The sequence below is a fragment of the Cajanus cajan genome, chromosome 6, assembly GCF_000230855.2.
Source record: "Cajanus cajan strain Asha chromosome 6, NIPB_CcT2T_4, whole genome shotgun sequence".
Classification (NCBI taxonomy): Eukaryota; Viridiplantae; Streptophyta; class Magnoliopsida; order Fabales; family Fabaceae; genus Cajanus; species Cajanus cajan.
Genome location: NC_138522.1, coordinates 13644424 through 13663601, shown reverse-complemented (window position 1 = coordinate 13663601; position 19178 = coordinate 13644424). Strand labels below are relative to the sequence as shown.

At 32.7% G+C, this 19178-nt stretch overlaps 2 protein-coding genes across 2 annotated transcripts; one reads left to right on the top strand and one right to left on the bottom strand.

The window, feature by feature from the left end:
- Positions 1-10579: 10579 nt before the first annotated feature.
- Positions 10580-13366, bottom strand: LOC109813313 (UDP-arabinopyranose mutase 3). The gene is made up of 4 exons (XM_020377475.3): positions 12969-13366; positions 11759-12009; positions 11506-11674; positions 10580-11147 (listed from the first exon to the last, which is right to left on the bottom strand). The coding sequence occupies exons 1-4, from the start codon at positions 13284-13286 to the stop codon at positions 10803-10805; spliced, it is 1083 nt and encodes a 360-aa protein (XP_020233064.1). The 5' UTR covers positions 13287-13366; the 3' UTR covers positions 10580-10802.
- Positions 13367-16530: 3164 nt separating this feature from the next.
- Positions 16531-19178, top strand: LOC109813325 (COBRA-like protein 4). The gene is made up of 6 exons (XM_020377484.3): positions 16531-16780; positions 16883-16962; positions 17111-17567; positions 18088-18235; positions 18361-18647; positions 18747-19178. Exons 1-6 carry the CDS (start codon positions 16681-16683, stop codon positions 19046-19048), a joined length of 1374 nt encoding a protein of 457 aa, XP_020233073.1. The 5' UTR covers positions 16531-16680; the 3' UTR covers positions 19049-19178.

The window sequence follows — 19178 nt, the reverse complement described above, 5'->3', positions numbered from 1 at the left end:
TTAAGAAAGACTACATGGAGGAGGAAAAATCTTTTGAAAAGAAAATTATTTTAGAACCCTCCAAGGAATTAGCTAAAAAGAAAGAGAAAAATAGAGATAAGGATAAAGATCTCATCACTCCACACACTAGCACAAAGACTAGTGATATTAAATGTTTCAAGTGTCTAGGGAGAGGCCACATTGCTTCTCAATGCCCTACAAAGAAAGTCATGATCTTAAGGGGGCATGACACTTATAGTAGTCAAGAAGAGACTACTACCTCCTCTTCTAGTGAGAGTGAGGTTGAAACAAAACTTCAAAGGTCTAAAGTGGAGCCAGTTTATCCTTATGAAGGAGAGCTCCTAATGCTTAGGAGAATCCTTCATAATCAACCTAGTGGTACCCTATCACAAAGAGAGAACATCTTTCATACAAGATGTAATGTTTTAAATAATGCTTGTTCTTTCATTGTTGATAGTGGTTCATGGTGCAACTGTTGTAGCACTAGGTTGGTTAAAAAGTTGAGTTTAATTACTATGCCACATCCTCAACCTTATCATTTGCAATGGCTTAATAAGGATGGTGACATAGTAGTTGACCAATAACTGAAGGTTAAGTTTTCCATTGGGAAGTATGAGGACCAAGCTTTATGTGATATAGTACCAATGGAAGCTTGTCATATTTTGTTAGGAAGACCATGGCAATTTGAAAAGAAAACTATACATAATAGTCTTACTAATGAAATTACCTTCACTCATAAGGAAAAGAAATTTGTGCTTTATCCTCTCTCACCTCAACAAGTGGCTGAGGATCAAGCACAAATGAAAATCAAAAGAAAAAGTGAGAAAGTAGGGAAGAGTAAAGAGGAAGAAATATCCTCTAAGGGAGTTATGACTAAAGAGAATTGCTTTATTACTAGAAGACCTACGAAAAATATTCTCTTTATTCATAAAGACCTTAACTCTTACCCTCACACTGCCACTAGTCTTGAAGAAGAGATTCACAAATCCATTATTTTTAAAGAAAAAGAATCTCAACTTCAAGATTTGGTGAAGGAGAAGTGGACTTCACTTAGTTCTACTTCTCATGCTACTTCCTTGGTGGTGCCCAAGGTAGATATTTTTTCTTTGTGTAGGAATTTTTCTACCTTAGTTGTTTCAATAATGCACCCAATTTATGGAATATATTATTTGTTAGATATAAAATATGAACCTTCAAGGTTCCTTGTGACAAATTCTTTTCATAAATATCCAACAAATAATATAATCCAAAATTGTTTAGGAAATTTCTTAGTAGTATTTTCCTTATTTTGTAGGAAATGCCTAGGTTACCACATAGGGTACTTTAGGCAAGATGTTTTAGTTTTTAGGATTAAGTCTTTAGTGTGCTATAGTTTTAGTTTTAGCAAATTTTTAGGAATTAGTAATATACCTAATCTATGTTTAGGAGAGGATTCTATTCATTATATTAGAAGGTCTAGTATCATAGATTTCTTTAGGTTCCATGAAAGGATTCCTTCTAGGATATACCTTTCACATTTATTTGATGAGAATATCACCTCTAATGAATTTTATTATATATTTGTAGGTGTGGCCAATAATCATGAAGACCCTCGAGATTTGAGGTCAAATCCTTTTCAAGAGGGAGGGGATGATAGACTATGGCCAAGACCAAGGAATCTAAGAGGTGATATCTTAAAAGAACCAAGAGGAATGGAATGATCTTAAAGACCTTTTCATATGTTTGTACATATAGTAGTTTCTTTGTATAGACTTATTTTTACCTTTGTATTTGTGAGGCACTTTACTTGCTTTTATTAGTGATTGTATATTGTTTTTAGGGTGGGTTACTTAGAGAGTTTAACTCCATTTAACCTCTTTTGTTGATACATTCATTTTATATTTTTTCAGTAGGGAAAAAGGGGTGGCATTTAGCAATGCTTGAGGGTGTGACTAGTAATTGGGCCAGAACTGGGCCTACACAAAATTTTGCATATTAGACTCATTTTGCTCCTAAATTTTCATAGATTTGATTTAGCTAGGTCTCATCATCATATGATGAACCTAACTAAACCAAATCAAATATTTTTGAAATAAATCATGGAGCATTTTTGAGCCTTGGCCGCCTAGCTCATTCCTTTTGTTCTTGGCCGAAATTTCTAGCTTCTCCTACAAGCTTTGAAGCTTCCCTTCCAAGTTTCTAAACCTTGGTAGGTTGGGCTGACCTTACCATAGTTCTTAAGTGAACCATGGTCAAGGTTAGCTTCTCCTACAAGTTTTAGAAACCATGGATGGTTAGCTACACCTTACCATGGTTCCTAGTGAACCATGGTTAAGGTTAGCTTCTCCTAGAAGCTACCTCTCCCTATATATTTGTAAATCCCTCTCTTGTAATCACTTTTGAACATTTTGAGAAATAGAAATTAGATTTCTCTCTCACTCAAGAGTCACAAAAACCGTGGAGAACTTTCTCTTTAAGGTTTCTCACCAAAGGTTTTCAACCTTTGCCTTGGTTCCTCAAGCTTCTACAACAAGCTAAGGAGTAACCGAACCTTCTTCAAGGGCTTCTCCTCCATTGAAGCTTCTTCAAAGGAGTATTCCAAGTTCAAAATGTGACAACCTCAAGGAGCATCTTCGGTCCTTGCATGGAAACTTGGAAGAACATCAATCTTCTCCAAGTGCTTCCATCATTTTCATATCTTTGATAACTCCCTGAGCTTTTCTTATGAATGGGGATGATGTATGATCTTCCTCGTTGTGACTAGTGAACTCTAGACGCTTTTCATCATTCTTCGTTTGCGTTTGTAAAATTGAGTCCGTCTAAGGTTTAGACTTTGACTTTTTCATCTCGTCTGATAAGTCTTGAGGGTGAATAAATTTTATTCCATCTGGAATGTTTCTTTGTCTTGTGTTATCCAGCGAATGATGATTGTTTAGTTGACTTAAATATATATGTTTGACCCTTGAGCTTCGTCTGATGTTTATTTGGTGTTTAAGCCAACTTTGTCTTGGTCTTGCTTTGCTCTTGTTTCTGATTTATTATATTGCACTCTGGATTATTCTTGGCGTATCTTCGTTTGATATTCATTATCGTCTAATACGCAAGCCATGATCCTTCTATTATTTGGCTTGTTTTGTTGGATCCTTGTTTTGCTCGACCCTACTTCATGCTTTAGTTTTGCTTGTTCTTATACATATTTGAAACACTAGTACACAGATTAGTAATAACAATATATAGTATATTTGTCATACTCAAAACATCAGTGAGAATTGCTTTGTCTGACTTAACAAATACATAAGCTTGTGCAGTCACTAAGGTATGCAATCTTAGTTTTTACAACGACTGAGTGTTTGGTTTACTCTCATAGAGAAGATACATAACTTGATACACTCACTAAGGTTCATGTTCCTAAGATGCACACTTGGAACTCCTTAGTCTACAGAGATACATACACTATGGTATATTTGACTCTAGACATTCTATCTCTGGTTTCGTTGCTTCGTGGGCTTGATATCACTCTTTTCTCATTGTCGCCAAAAAGCCAACCTTTCAAGGTTTGAGGTAGTGATGTATATATAGTCTTGTAGAATTTGCCTGTTGCAAGTGTCCATTGAAGCGGATATAGTCGTTCATGACTAGTTTGATCTCTCATTTAATGCTTAAGATCTTGCATTAAATGTTGCTTCCCGTTTATAGACCTTGCGTGAAGTCGTCTTTACCTTGTTAACAGCTATGTCTGGATTTAGCTAGGACCTAGGAACCTTTTTGTCCTTTTCCAGTCACATAGCTGTAGAGTGTTGTCCTTATTTGAAAAAGTGATGTACTTTTTCTAACACATGCATGCTTTTTGCTTTTGTGTGATTTTCTTCTTCTTCTTTCATCATGTTATCATGTTGAGAGCATTTTAGTGATTGTAGACGATGCCTTGATTTGTCCCTTGAGGCTTGATGCTTCAAGTGCTTGAATGGTAATCTTTGTCTGCTTTTGTTACTCTTATGCATCTCAATCTTGATCTCCGTCTAAGCATCTGAGTTTAATGCTTTTACTTTTCCTTTGATCTGGTCAAAAATGTGAATGGATAGTTTTTTGTCTGAAATATCTTTCAGTCTGTGCTATCCTTCGTCTTATGCGTTGTTTTCTTTCTTCTGTTCTTTGACCAGTCTTTGTCTAGGTTTTTATCTTGAGCTTTAGGTTGAGCTTGACACACCTTCGTCTAATATTAGACTCGTAATCGTCTGGCACACACATTATACTTTGTCTATTCTATTAGCTTGATTTTTCTGATTCTCATGATGTGCCTTGTTCCAGCTTTAGCCTTGTTTTGGCTTTTCATCTGATACTTCAATGTTTCATCTTGTAGCGAGCCTCGTCTAGTGTTTGTTGACTGTTCTTCTATTTTTGATCAGACCTAATCTTGATGCTTGACCAACCATTTCTGATTTGTTCAATTTGTCTAGGCTTCGTAGATCTTGCATTTAATGCATTTGATCTTACATTAAATATTTGCACGATAATTCTAGGTTACGTGAAGTCTTTTGTATCATTTTTTTACTTCTATGTCTGACTTCGATCATAAACTAGGTATATGTGTACTTTCCTAGCATTGTAGTTGTAGAGGCGTTGTCTTTTACTGGCTGGTAGGTGTACTTGCTCTGACACATGCAACTTTGACTTGTGGATACACGCTAGTCCATTTTTCTTTTCTCTCTTTTTTTATTTTGATGACTTCATGTTTTCTTCTAAGAGTGTGGACAATGAGCAATACTTCTCATTGTGACTTAGTAGACTTCAGACATTTTTCAGTATTCTTGGTTGCGTCTAAAAATTTGAGTCTCCGTCTATGAGATAGACTTTGACCTTGATTGTCCATTGACTGATTGGTCGTGAGAGTGGATGACTCTTATTCCGTCTGAAATATTTATTTGTTTGATATTTGTTGTCCTTTGTGTGACTAATCAACAATCCTCATTATTTTTCTTCTTGTGCTAGGCTTGGCTTCGTTTGATCTTCTTCTTCTTCTTATGCCTTATAGCTTTTACTCTTTATCTTGGTTGCTAGTGCTCTGTTCTTCATTTTGTGTTGTGTCTGTGTTGGGAAGGAAGCATTGTATTTGCTGTAATGCAAGGTTTTAGTTTGCGGGTAGCTTTGTCTGGTGTATTTCCTTCTTTTGATCCACCTTCATCCGATGCTTAACCCATTTTGTCTTGGTTCTGGTGTAGAAGGTGGTACATGCATATTATCTATTATTCAACTTGCTTGTACTTATGTTTTTATTTGAAACACTAACATATTTGTTAGAGATAACAATGTGCATTATATTTGTCTCATTCAAAACCTTACTAGGAATTGTTTCGTTTGACTTAACAATGGGCACAATACCATAAGAGTGAAATGAGTTTTCAAAACAAAAATAAAAGAAAATGGTGAAGTGGATAAGCATAAGGCACGTTTGGTGGCTAAAGGTTAAAAGCAACAATATAGGGTTGATTACATAGAAGTTTTTTCACCAATTGCAAGGAATGACACAATCAGGTTGGTAGTTGCATTAACAGCACCAAATGCTTGGCCTATTTTTCAACTAGATGTAAAGTTAGCATTTTTACACGATTACTTACAGGAACAGGTATTTATTGATCAACCCCCTAGCTGTGTGAAAATAGGAAATGAGAACAAAGTTTACAAACTAAAAAAGGCTTTTTATGGGCTAAAACAAGCCCCTCGAGCTTGGTATAGTTGCATTGAGTCTTATTTCATAAAAGCTGGTTTTACAAAATGCCCTTATGAGCATTCATTATTTGTTAAATCAGAAGAAAAAGGAAAATTGCTTATAACATGCTTGTATGTTGATGATCTTATATTTATAGGAAATTGCGTTGCCATGTTTGATGAATTCAATAAGTCTATGATGAATGAATTTGAAATGACTAATCTTGGCATGATGCACTACTTTCTTGGTATATATAGAAATAGTGCAATCAGAAAATGGAAATTTTCTTTCTCAAAAGAAATATATGGGAGAAATTCTAAAAAGATTTCATATGCATGATTGTAATTCTGTAAACACTCCAATTGAGTGTAGTTTTAAGTTATACAAAGATAATGAAGGAAAAAAATAGTACACTTTACAAATAGATTATGGACAGCTTAATGTATCTAATTGGAACTAGACTAGATATAATGTATTTTATAAGTTTGATTAGCAGGTACATGGAGAATCCTACAAAAATGCATTTAGTTGTTGCTAAAGAATCCTTTGTTACTTGCAAGGAACAAGAGAGTTTGGACTATTTTACAAGAAAGGTGAAAAGTCCAATCTATTGAGGTTCATTGATAGTGATCATGTAGGAGATCAAGATGATAGAAAGAGCACTTCGGGGGGTGTTTTCATGCTTGGCACAGGAAATGTCTCTTGTCTCTAAAAGAACAACCTATTGTTACTTTATCAAGTACAAAAGCAGAATTTGTTGCAGCAACTGCTTGTGCTTGTCAAGACATATGGCTAAGGAGAATCCTTGAAAAGTTGAAATTCCAACAACATGGGGCTACTAAGATATTTTGTGACAATAATTCAGCAATCAAACTTACAAAGAATTCAATACTATATGGAAGAAGCAGACACATTGATGCCAAGATTTTATTTCCTAAGAGATCTGAGCAACGATGGAGCCATTAAATTGATTTATTGTCGGAGTGAAGATCAAGTTGTTGATATTTTCACCAAGGCACTCAAGAGAGAGTCATTCATGAAGCACAAAAGGTTTCTTAGGGTCTGCATGCTAAATTCAGTGAAGCCTTTAAAATGAATGTTAGCAAACATCAGTTTAAGGGAGGGTCTATTGATATTTTACGTTTTGTAACTTTGTTTTATTGGTTAATAAGTGTATTGCTTTACTGCAATGACAAGTATAACTTGAGTTATTTTTCTTTATGATGAATTTAATATGATTATGTAATTGTTACCTTTAAAAGGGTTCTTACTATTCTGAATAAAAGAACCACCTTTTCATATCTTCTTTTCTTAATTTTTATCAGAACAGCAAAGTATGAAAGTTTGGTTTGGCAACGATAACCTAGCCCTAGTGAGGAGTTACTGAAAGAGTTTTATGAATGAGTATCCGACGTGGTTTTTGAGTTTGGTTTTGATGAGTCCCTTGGCAAAGAAGAATGTAAGGTGTTAAGTCAAAAGAAGATTTTGGATCCTTCCAGCTTTAAGATTTTTAATGTTAACAAACAAAACGTTTTTTATAAGAGAAAATATCTTCAAATTTAGACTTCTTCATAAATATTTTGGAAAATGCTTATCAAATAAAGTGTAAGACACATATTGTAACACCCTAATTTTTATATTACTTATGTGCATAATTTTTTTTTTTTGTAAATTACTATATACTTTATTGTAATAAATATTATATAAGTTTACTATGTGTGAAATTTAAGTAGTTTTATCCAACAAAATTTCTGAAATTTAGTAACGTGCATTTTATTAACAAATTTGACTGTTTTCTAGACAAAGTTGTGAAGATGTTGTAAAATGTGAGAAATTAGATTTATGAGAATTTGAGCAATTTGTAACTTAAATGATAGTTTATGAGATTAGATTAAGAAAAAATATTGTAGTTAGGAGAGAAAAACTCAAAATTAGAATTTATAGAAATTTTTTAAGGATTTAACTTAAAAAATTTATTCTTTTAAAATATTAAGTTAGAAAATTATAGAAAAATGTTCCATATGACATATAAGATTTTTTTTTATTTTACTATATTTAGGATAATTAATAAAATTTTGGCTAAAAACCTAATTTGTTCTCTTATAATAATTGTTTATTTTAATTTAGTCTCACTTTTATTTTTTGTCTTAATTTGGTCCCTAATAAATTAAATTGTTACAATGTCGGACTTCTGTCCAAATTATTTAGACGGAGTTAACTATTGGCCACATGGAAGCTACGTAGATGCCACGTGGAAGCTACGTAGATGTCACGTGGATGTCAAACTTTGTCATGCATTTGGAACCAGAATGACCCGTTCTGAAACTGGAACGGCCCGTTCCAGTTGCACTCATGATGTGTAAATTTTGCATCTAGAACGGCCCGTTCCAGATGCATTATTTAACACCAACGCGTGCAGCAGAACGAGCCGTTCTAAAACCAGAACGGGCCGTTCTGGCTTCCAAAACGGGCCATTCTAGATTCAGAACGCGTCGTTCCAGAACGCCAACCAACATAGTGCACCAGTGTGGTTCAAAAATCGAAAACAAACCATTTACACATACACAATTTTTTTTATCTAAAAAATAATATATTTTAAAAAATAAAAATTATATTCTAAACCCTAATATATATATTTAAATTATCGTATGTATAAAATATAAATTTCGAGGAGTTATTCATTTATCTGATATATGTCAAAATTTTGTACTTTCTATTTGTTGTTTATGTTGATAAAAAAAATTAAAATTGTAAAAATTTATATCACATATTAAAAACATCTTTATATGATAAATAAATTAAATTTAATTTTTATAAGATTTAACATATTTATTTATATGTTTTTATTAGTGTTAAATTATTATTAAGTAGGTTTTTAAGATTGTTATGTAACCAAATATTTTAAAAAATGTCTATGATAGATAAATATATAATATTTATAATATGTATTTTTAATAAAAAAATTAGGTTTAAATCTGTTAAATTATAATATAACATAATCTGACCTAATTTATTTTCATCCTTAATCATAATTGTAGATATAAAAACTTGTAAAAAATAACTATAATATATATTTATACTTTTAAAAATTATATGTAAAATTTTTAATATTACAAATATATGAATAAGTATTTTCCTCACGATTTAAAATTTATGGATATAATCATCAACTGCATGTGTGGCATTCTGGAACCAGAATGGTCCGTTCTGAAACCAGAACGGCCCGTTCTGGGTTCACTCCTGGTGTGTTAATTTTGCATTCGGAACGGCCCGTTCCAGATGCAAAATTAACACACCAAGAGTGAAACCAGAACGGACCGTTCTGGTTTCAGAACTGGTCGTTCTGGTTCCAGATGCATGACAAAAATTTGACATCCACTTGGCATCTACGTAACTTCCACGTAGCATCCACGTTACCAACAGTTAACTCCGTCTAAATAATATGGACGGAAGTCCAACATTGCAACAATTTAATTTATTACGGACCAAATTGAGACCAAAAATAAAAGTGGGAGTAAATTGAAACAAACAATTATTATAAGGGGACCAAATTAGGTTTTTAGCCTAAAATTTTCTAACTTACAAAAATTAAAGTATAAGTTTCAACCAATCAAATTGTGACAAGCAAACAATTTCTAAATAATTAGGAGATGAATAAGGGGCTTAATTATATGTTTTTAAGGGTGAGAAATTTAATGGTGAATTTATTTTTGTCCTAATTCTAATTAGATTGTGAGATGATTTAAATATTTCTAGAATTTTCCAGAAAATACTACAAAATCCTACACAAATGGCCTAATAAGAAAAAAAAAATCAAAGGGTGACTTATTTTGGGAAGTCAAATGACCAAGAGTCTCACCACAAAATGGGTCAAAAATTTTTATCAAGACATGGCAATTAAACCAAGTCGGTGGAGAAAAATAAATGACTTAAAATTTACACAAAATCCAAACAACACCAAAACAAAAACCCATCTCAATCAAGGAGACTCGACATAGATTTCAAATTTTACGTCAGACCTCGTGGTATCTGACGTAAAATCCTTGTGATATCCCCTTTTCCTGATTCATTTTTTCGCGTGCACGAGGGTTTTCTATGTGCAGAAAGTTCAGGCGACTATTCCGAAAAAGAATTTGTACGCAACCTAGGTGTTTCCGGTCACGGTGAACGATGACGAGGTGGTAGTGACATCCATTCGTCATTACAAATCGTTTTATTTGATTGGATTGAAGCTTTTGGTGTGCGTTTTGCTTAGGTTAAAACTTAAGGCTACTAGAAGCTTTTGGGATTTAAGGTTAGTGTAAATACATTATTTTACATTGTTTTGGTTGCGGCGATTGGATTGGATTGGAGGATACATTGTTAGGGTTTTCCTCTAGCAATTTTTGGCAACGGTGGTATACGACCTTTGGGTGTTTTTGGTCATGGTGAGCGGCGATGACAACAGTGGCAAAACTCATTTTTGATTCTGAACCTATCTCTCCGATTGAATTGAAGTATTTAGGTATTTTTTGGATGTGTTCACAGATTGAGATTATTTTTTTGTTTGTCTGTCAACCATTTTACGTCGGATGTTAAGGATGTTCGATGTAATTTTACGTCGGCTAAAACACCCGACGTAAATTTACATCTCCCGCATTAACGTCAGACTTTTTTTCGTCATAAAAAATATAAAATAATAGACGTAAAATATCTTTTTTGTACTAGTGACTTTAAGATAAATAAGAGCTGTAATATATTAGTCATGGATTTCAAAACCCTTCATGCAACTCATTATATATTGAATATTATTAGAATAATCGTCTAGAGTTTTCAATAATTATATTTTAATGTTTTAGGTTTAAACCACATGATGACTTTATTAAGATGGAACAAACAACAATAATAAAAGAATGATGGAAGAACAAAACCTAATAATCAAGATAAATGTAAATCGCAATCATGCACAAGATTATCAAATTTCAAAGTTAACATGTATAAAAATTATATATCGAGGAGTCACTCAAGTTTTATTGTTCTACGAAAAGAAGAAAAAAAATTGATCATGAAATAACCTATAGGCATAACGCTCTCCTCAATAATTCCCATTTCTATAGCCGCATAGATCATCATGAATTTACTTTGCTGACCCATTGGGCAATGCTTCAAATTTTGTCCCAAATGATGGGTTCAGGTCCTCCCAAGCTTCAATCCATGTGACCATGGCATCTGCAAGCTTGTTGAAATACTCATCAACCTTGCCAAGCTTTGCCTTGACTTGCTTGGAGAGTTCAATGTAGCATTTTTGAACGGTTGTGCATTCCTTTGGAAGAGAAACAGATTGGAAAAATGGGATCAACTCTTCTTGCCAGTAAATTCCTTTGTACTCCTTCTTAAGGTTCACAAATGGGTTGCTAGCTTTACTGTGCCAGATGTAAGGCAAACCTGTCTTCACCCCTAATCCCAAATGATCACTTATCACCTACATCACCAATAAAAGAGTTAATTAAGCTTACATGAGTTACAAGTGTTGATTTTTCCACATTAATGAGAAATTATTAGATAGTTTAAAACAAGTGTTCATGATCCTCTCTAATCATTACATAACATATATTTAACTTTATAACTTACCAAAAAAAATATAATTACATTTCATGTAGATACTAGTTAGAGATTTTTGTGGTATAAGATTACTTATTCATTTCCTTCTCTACACCCATTAGAGGATATAAAAAAAAGTTAAATTATTTCTCTCTCTTGCATAATGATTTGAGATTTCCTAAGATAAAAACAATTCAACCATGTATCATTATTAAGTACACAAGTTTGGAATACAATACCTTCATGCACCAACCAGCCCACATATTATCATAGCGTCCAACAGGTTGGCCATCACCCATGAGTCCAAAGTACATTGCTGGACCAATTAATTCACGGTTGAATGCCAAATTCATACCACACATGGGAAAGAGGGTTCCCTTTGGTATAGTCATAACTGCATCTACATACCTGAGGAAACAAGATATAACCTCAAAAATACACAAATCTTGTTATAAACTAGAATGCTACAAATGCAAAGGATGTTGATACTACCTAGTGTTTCTCTCTAGGGGCTTGACAAGCTGAGTAGGGGCATCATAATCAGGAACATTGAGCCAAAGGCCATGAGAAACAGCTGTAGGGACACCTTCACGAAGACTAAATGGGTACCCACGCACAAAATCTGTACCTTCTCTATATGGATCATATAGGGTGTTGAAAAAAAATGGGGTTGATGGAGTCACAAGATTCTTAAGGTGTTGCTCCAAGGCATCAATGTCTTTGCCAGATGGATCTTTCGCAACCTGAATAATGAAAAAACAAAAGACAAAATCCAAAAACATCTCATCTTACATGTGGGATCTAACCCCTGCTTTATGAGCAAGATGCTCCTTTTTTTTTTTCCCACATCGTGTAGGTGTATGATCATAGAGCAAGTTGTTTAAATATAAACTTAATTTTCTTATTAAGTTTTTTTATTAAAAATAAAAAACTTTTTTAGATGAAAAAACTTTTGAAAACTTTTATGAGTTTGTTTTCGAAATATCAGTATATGAAAATTAAGAACGGTGAATTATGTGACATCATAAAAAAATTATCTTGTAAGGATACAATATTTATTATTAAAAATTATTATTACTTATAATTATATTCTGATAATCCTTAAAAAGTATATGTATAAACTATAATAACATACAATATATATTGTTGAATCTCATTCAAAAATCAATACTAAAATTGTGTGTGATTATATGTCAAATAAATTTATAATTACATATATTGTAACTTTTATTAACTATTACATCGTTCAATAACTTTATATTAAATGTGAATTTTGTTGATCCATCCGTTAAATTATAACTTTATATTAAATGTGAATTTTGTCGATCTATCCGTTGAATTATAACTTTATATCACCCTACATGTCTATGTTAAAATTTGTTAAAATTGAACAACAATTTGAAGATAATCACATTATTTATATTGTTTACATTTTAAAACGAATATATAACATTAATTTTAATCTATAAAAATGAGGTATCAAATCATCTTGAATTAATATAAAATTTTGTATATTTGATCTTAGAATAAGAAACTTGCAATCTAGCCATAAATTTTAAAAATTTCACATTTAATATAAAGTTTTTAAGTGAAATAATAGTTTGTAAAAGTTACATTTCAATCGTTTGAACCCTCTTTTTTTTTTTTTTTTCTCTATATATATACACGTAACATTTCTTATAGTGTGAGAAAAGATACTTACAAAGCAGTCGTCATCAATGGTGAAGATGTACTTCTTCTTGGAGATCATGAAGCCGAAGCAGCGGGAAGCAGAGTCCTTGAAGGAAATGCAATGAACTTTAGGACCCAAAATTCGATTCATGTCTTCGCGGTTGTAAAGAGTGTAGTCGAAGCCTTGTGGGACCTTGATGACTTTGGAAGGGTCACCGTCCTGCACAATTATGAGATGATACCCTTCAAAGAAGGTCCTCCACTTCTCCAAGAAGTCCAAGTTTCTTATGGTTGGGATCACTATGTCCACCTCATCCTTCAGAATTGGACTTAATTCTGATCCTGACATCGTATCGTTCCTTCCTTCTCTTCCTTGGATCGCAGGTTTCGCTGATATATATATATATATATAATTATAGGACAACGTTGTTGTTATTTACGTTGCTTTGGAGGTTCGGGGAGCACGAGGATGGGGCTGTCTTTGTTTGCATTGGAGTGAGGGGAGTTTTGTAGTACTTGAAACTCTCCGGACTTGGCACGTGAAAAAAGGGCTTTTGAATTTTTTTTTATACTTTTAAGAAATTTATTGTATTTTTTTTTATATAAAATGGTGAAATAGTAACTGAGAAGTTGTTATAGAAATTGTTTAACTTTATTGGTGGCTTAAAATAGAAAATTTTCCATCTCTATTTTTCTTTTAGTAAAATTTAGATTCCAAATAATACATGGATAATTTTGCTATGTCTCCTGAGTTTTCATCTTTCATACATCTGTCCTAAGAAAGAAAAAGATACTTGTAAAAGATATTCTAACGTTCAAATCAATCTTTGAAATTATAGAGATTAATTAATCAATCTTAATAATTATGAAAATGTATCTTTTTCGTTACTAATCACACTTATTTATACTAATATTAATGGATTTAGACCCATGACGAGATCTATTAGCGTTAATATGTTAGCTTGTGTAAGTCATTATAAAGAGTCGTAGACTCCTTGCCTTGTTTTATGTTTGTACAATTATATCAAAAAGTCTTCGACCTTCTTCTAATACTTATCTGGTATAAGTAATAATTTTTTTTTTAAGAAAATTAATAAAATTATAGATTGTGTATCTCATTTGAATACAAGTCCATGTAGAAGGATATACTTTCACCAAATTCTAATTTGGCGATCTTTATTTTAATTTTAATTTATTTTTAGTACATTTGTGAATTTGAATTTACTTTCAGCTTTGAGTCCATCGCCAAACTCTGTTATATTCAGTCCCCGCCCATCACGCGCAAACTCCAGTCACCGCCAGCCAAGTGACAACTGAAACATTTCTCAATATTGTCATTTTCCATTTTCCATTATATTTTTTAATTTCCACTTGCTCAAGAAATTGTGTACATTTCCAAACAGATAGTTATTTCTTATAATAATTTAAAAGGCTTTAAAATAAATAATTAGCTTTCTCAGTGTTTATTTCCAGACACACCAAGTACAAAGGCAAGCAGAATGGACATACGAGATTTTTCTTTCTTTTTGGTGAATATAAACATATGAGAGTTAACATTGTCGTGGTTTTAATTGTCTGAACCACACCAATGATCGACATAAAGTAAAATAAGATACATAATTGAGCAATTTGTGTTACTACCACAAGTTTTACGTAGTCTTTTAACCGTTTGGAAGGAATATTCACACAATCACACCCCTTGTGTTTTCAGTAATCAGTACAACGTAGAAACGGACATTATAGAATCTTATTAGAGATAAGTTGCTAACAATACGCACAAAAAAATTATTATCATTTGCTGTTTCATAATAATAATACCATAGTAGCAGCATTTGGTTTCTCCTAAGCAATATTGACATTGTGAATGACGTATCACATTGGGTTGTTCTCATAATTATAATTTATTTAGTGCATTTATTTAATGATATTTTCTTCTTCTTCTTTTTACAACCTTAATGATATTTTCTTTAATAAAAGGGGAAATATACAATTCGTAAGTTTTTAAGTGAAAAATTGCATATTTGGATTTTTTTTTATGGACGTTGCTGTCATCTAAAACACCTTTACATGTATCTTATATGGAGAATATGTGTTGAAAAATTATTCTTATCATATAAATTTATTGAAGTATATATCTTTGAGCATTAAAATTGCTAAAGATAATTTGTTCCCTTCTCTAATGTTTCCCTTGTAACTTATTATATTTCTCTACTTATGATTGTGTACATGTGAGAGATCATGATCTTCTATGTTGCTAGAATCTGAGGTCTTAATAAAGATGGTTAATCAAATTTTAATCAACATGCAGCATGAATATACTTGACACCAATGACATTTGAAAACAAAAAAGTAATAAAATGTGATACAAATTTGTGGTATCACATTCCGGGGAGATATGATCATTTTCGGTATTACATTCACATACAAATTTGTTTTCTATTATATTATATCATTCATTTTGTTTCTAATATATACTCGAAAAGGGTCACTACACAATCCAACTTCTTTTTACCTTTACACTTGACATAATAATAATTTTCTCGTTTATTATTAAAATAAAAGTTTATGTAGTTGATGAAATTTTTGAAAATTTTTAATTAGGTCTCTAAATTAAAAAAAAAATTATAATTGGATTTTCTTTTTATAATTTTGTAATTTAGTCTCAAATGACCATTTACAATTTGTCAAAATTGACAAATACTTTTATATCCTCGTACTTCGACAATTATATTACATTATTATTCCATGTTATTATCTGTGTATTAAAATTTTAATCTATATCTTTTAAAAAAATTTACTATTCTATAATTCTTATAATTACAGAGATTATTAGAATTTTCACAAGTAAAAATTATGTCAAATTTGACTAATCATAAATACTCCTTTAATTTTGAGGACTAAATTACAGAAATTTTAAATAATAAAAAAAGTAAGGGATTTAATTCCAATATTTTTAAATTTATACTAGATTAACAATTCCTAAAAAATTCAGTAACTAATGGTATGTTAATCTTAAAATAAATTAAAGCCATGTCTGAATTGTGTCACTGGGTGATAGATAATCAGGCTTGAAGCCTAAGGCCCAATAACTTCAATTGAGACCCACGGGCTACATTGGGTTTGTTCAATGTATCAGTTGATTTTTTTTAATAGTGTTGCACCATTATTCTATTAGTTTTAGGATCTGGTTCGGTTGGGCAGCAATATATCTGTTTTCAATCAATCCCAAGATGGTAACTCTATACCATACTTCCTTAGGCATACCAAGGTTGATCGCCATATTTGATCGTGGTGATAACAGATGATTTAGCTATTTGTTCTGTAAACGTAAACAGTTATATTGATAGATGTGGATGTATAACCCCAGACACAAAATCTGTATACAGATTTATAACTATGTTAAGATGTAATTAATGATTAATCATCTAAGAGAATAAACTAAAAACATATCCCTAGCCATAAAGCATATCACATTTAAGCAAGTTGTTTCATGAATGAAAAGTAATTGAAAACTATGGTTGTTTAAACACGTAGATATCTGCAAGCATGCAACTGATAATAGACATGCAGACAGAACATTGATTCTGAAGATGATATCACAAGGACCTAACAACTACTAGGTGCTAACATATTCCTTAATCAGTTCAACACATGTAGTTATAAATGCACTAGTAGTACATTTGCAATCTACCAAGTTGTGTACCACACTAGAACTAGTTTTTCTGAGAACCTCATCTTCAGGAATGGAATTTGTTAGTGGTAAAGAGAAGCAAAAGGGTACATCTGGATACTTGAAATTGGTTGCCTTAATTGCTCTATGTCTCACTCTAATTTCTCCAGCTGGTAAATCCCTTGCCTATATGCAAATTACGAAACATTTGTTGTAAATATCATTTTGTTGCTCATGCATGGATTCATTCTAACTTGTTTATCTTGTGTTTGTAGAATCATTTGATCCATTGGATCCAACTGGGAACGTGACAATAAGATGGGATATCATGTCTTGGACATCAGATGGTTATTTGGTAACTTCTAAACTCTTATCATAATCTGCATATATGGATTCATTATTGTAACAATTTGAAATTATGAATATCAAAAGGTCTAAAAAATATTGAAATTGTTGGCCTTGAAAAAAATGCTGAAATTGATGAATATGTTAAATTTTGGTAGGCCACTGTGACATTATTTAACTTCCAACTATACCGAAATATTATGAATCCTGGGTGGACTTTGGGGTGGACATGGGCAAAGAAGGAAATAATATGGGCCATGATGGGAGCTCAAGCCACAGAACAAGGAAACTGTGCCAAGTTCAAGTTGAAGATTCCTCATAGCTGTAAGAGGAACCCTGAAGTGGTTGACTTGCTACCTGGAGCTCCTTTCAACATGCAGTTCAACAACTGCTGCAGGGGGGGTGTCCTTACTTCTTGGGGACAGAACCCTTCAGGGGCTGTCTCAGCATTTCAGATAGGTGTTGGACTCTCTGGCACCTCCAACAAGACAGTGAAATTGCCTAAGAACTTCAAGTTGCTGGGACCAGGACCAGGATACTCATGTGGCCCTGCCAAGATTGTTCCATCCACTGTCATCCTCACTGATGATCGCAGGCGAAAAATGCAGGCACTCAGTATGTGAATCCCATACTAATTCCCTCCCATTCATCATATATCTCTTTATACTTATGAATCGATTATTAAGGGTCAGTTTGGATAAATTTTACTAACACTTATAATAAAGGAAGAAAAATTAAGAAGAAAAAATTAAATAAGTTTGACCAAAAGCTAAAATTAGCTTATATATAAATTAATAGCAAGATTTTGGAAAATTAATATGCAAAAATTTCTACAAATTAATTTATACATAAATTAATTTTAACTTGCAGGATAGCTTATCTCATTTCTCTTCCTATTTTCTCCTCCCATAAGTGGTATTAGAGAAATTTATCCAAATGGATCCTAATGCATTTTAATGATGAAAGCAAAGATTTTTACACGATCAATCAATTAAAAATCACCTTAAATCTGCCTTTGAAAGTAATAATTACAAAAGTCAGTCATCTTACCATACACAACAATCTATGATTGGATGATAGAGTAAACGTTCTAATTAAGTTCTTTAATGATTCTATTTTATGGTTATCTATGCAGTGTCCTGGAATGTGACATGCACATATTCACAGTTTCTTGCCACCAAGAACCCTAGCTGTTGTGTTTCTCTGTCATCTTTCTACAGTGACAAGGTCACAGGTTGCCCAGCTTGTGCATGTGGATGTCAGAATAACGATACCTGTGTCACGTAAGCCACCCTTGTAGTTTTACCTTACTCTTCTCTCCTCCTAACTAGTTGAGTCATGCATAATGTTTTCTACATTAGGCAACAGTTATGACATGCAATTTTGGTATCTTATGTTGGACATGCAGGAGAGATTCAAAGATTCTGCACGAAAATGTGACCTCACCTCATCAAAAATCAGACATCACACCAAAACCATTGCTACAATGCACACACCACTTGTGTCATGTAAGGGTTCACTGGCATTTGAAAGACAACTATAAGGACTATTGGCGTGTGAAGATTGCCATCATCAACTTCAATTACCGGTTGAATTTCACCGATTGGTCTCTTGTAGTGCAGCATCCCAATCTCAATAATGTCACACAAGTCTATAGCTTTGAATATATGCCACTCCTTCCCTATGAATCCATAAGTGAGTTATTTGAAATGGACACAATATTGTTTCAATATTAGAACTTCTTATAAGTGGTTTTCCTTAATTAACCCTGTGATTCCGGACTTGTATATGCAGATGACACAGGCATGTTCTATGGTTTGAAATATTACAATGATCTGTTGATGGAAGCTGGGCCTAAAGGGAATGTGCAGTCTGAGGTACTCATGAAGAAGGACAAGAATACATTTACTCTCAAGCAGGGATGGGCATTTCCTAGGAGGGTCTACTTCAATGGTGATGAATGCATGTTGCCCCCTCCTGATTCATATCCTATGTTGCCAAATTCTGCCCATACACTACTATCAAAAAGAGATATGTTGATAGCAGCCTGTGTGATTTTTTCATTACTTTTTCATTTGGTTGTAACACTTTTTTGAGGCGTAAGAGCGGCTATTTAGTTTTAAAGCTTACAGCTTAGAGTGATGAGTTAGCTGGCAAATATGCAAAATTGAATTTCTTGTGAACAATTATACACATATATACGATATATATTCACTCAAAAGATAA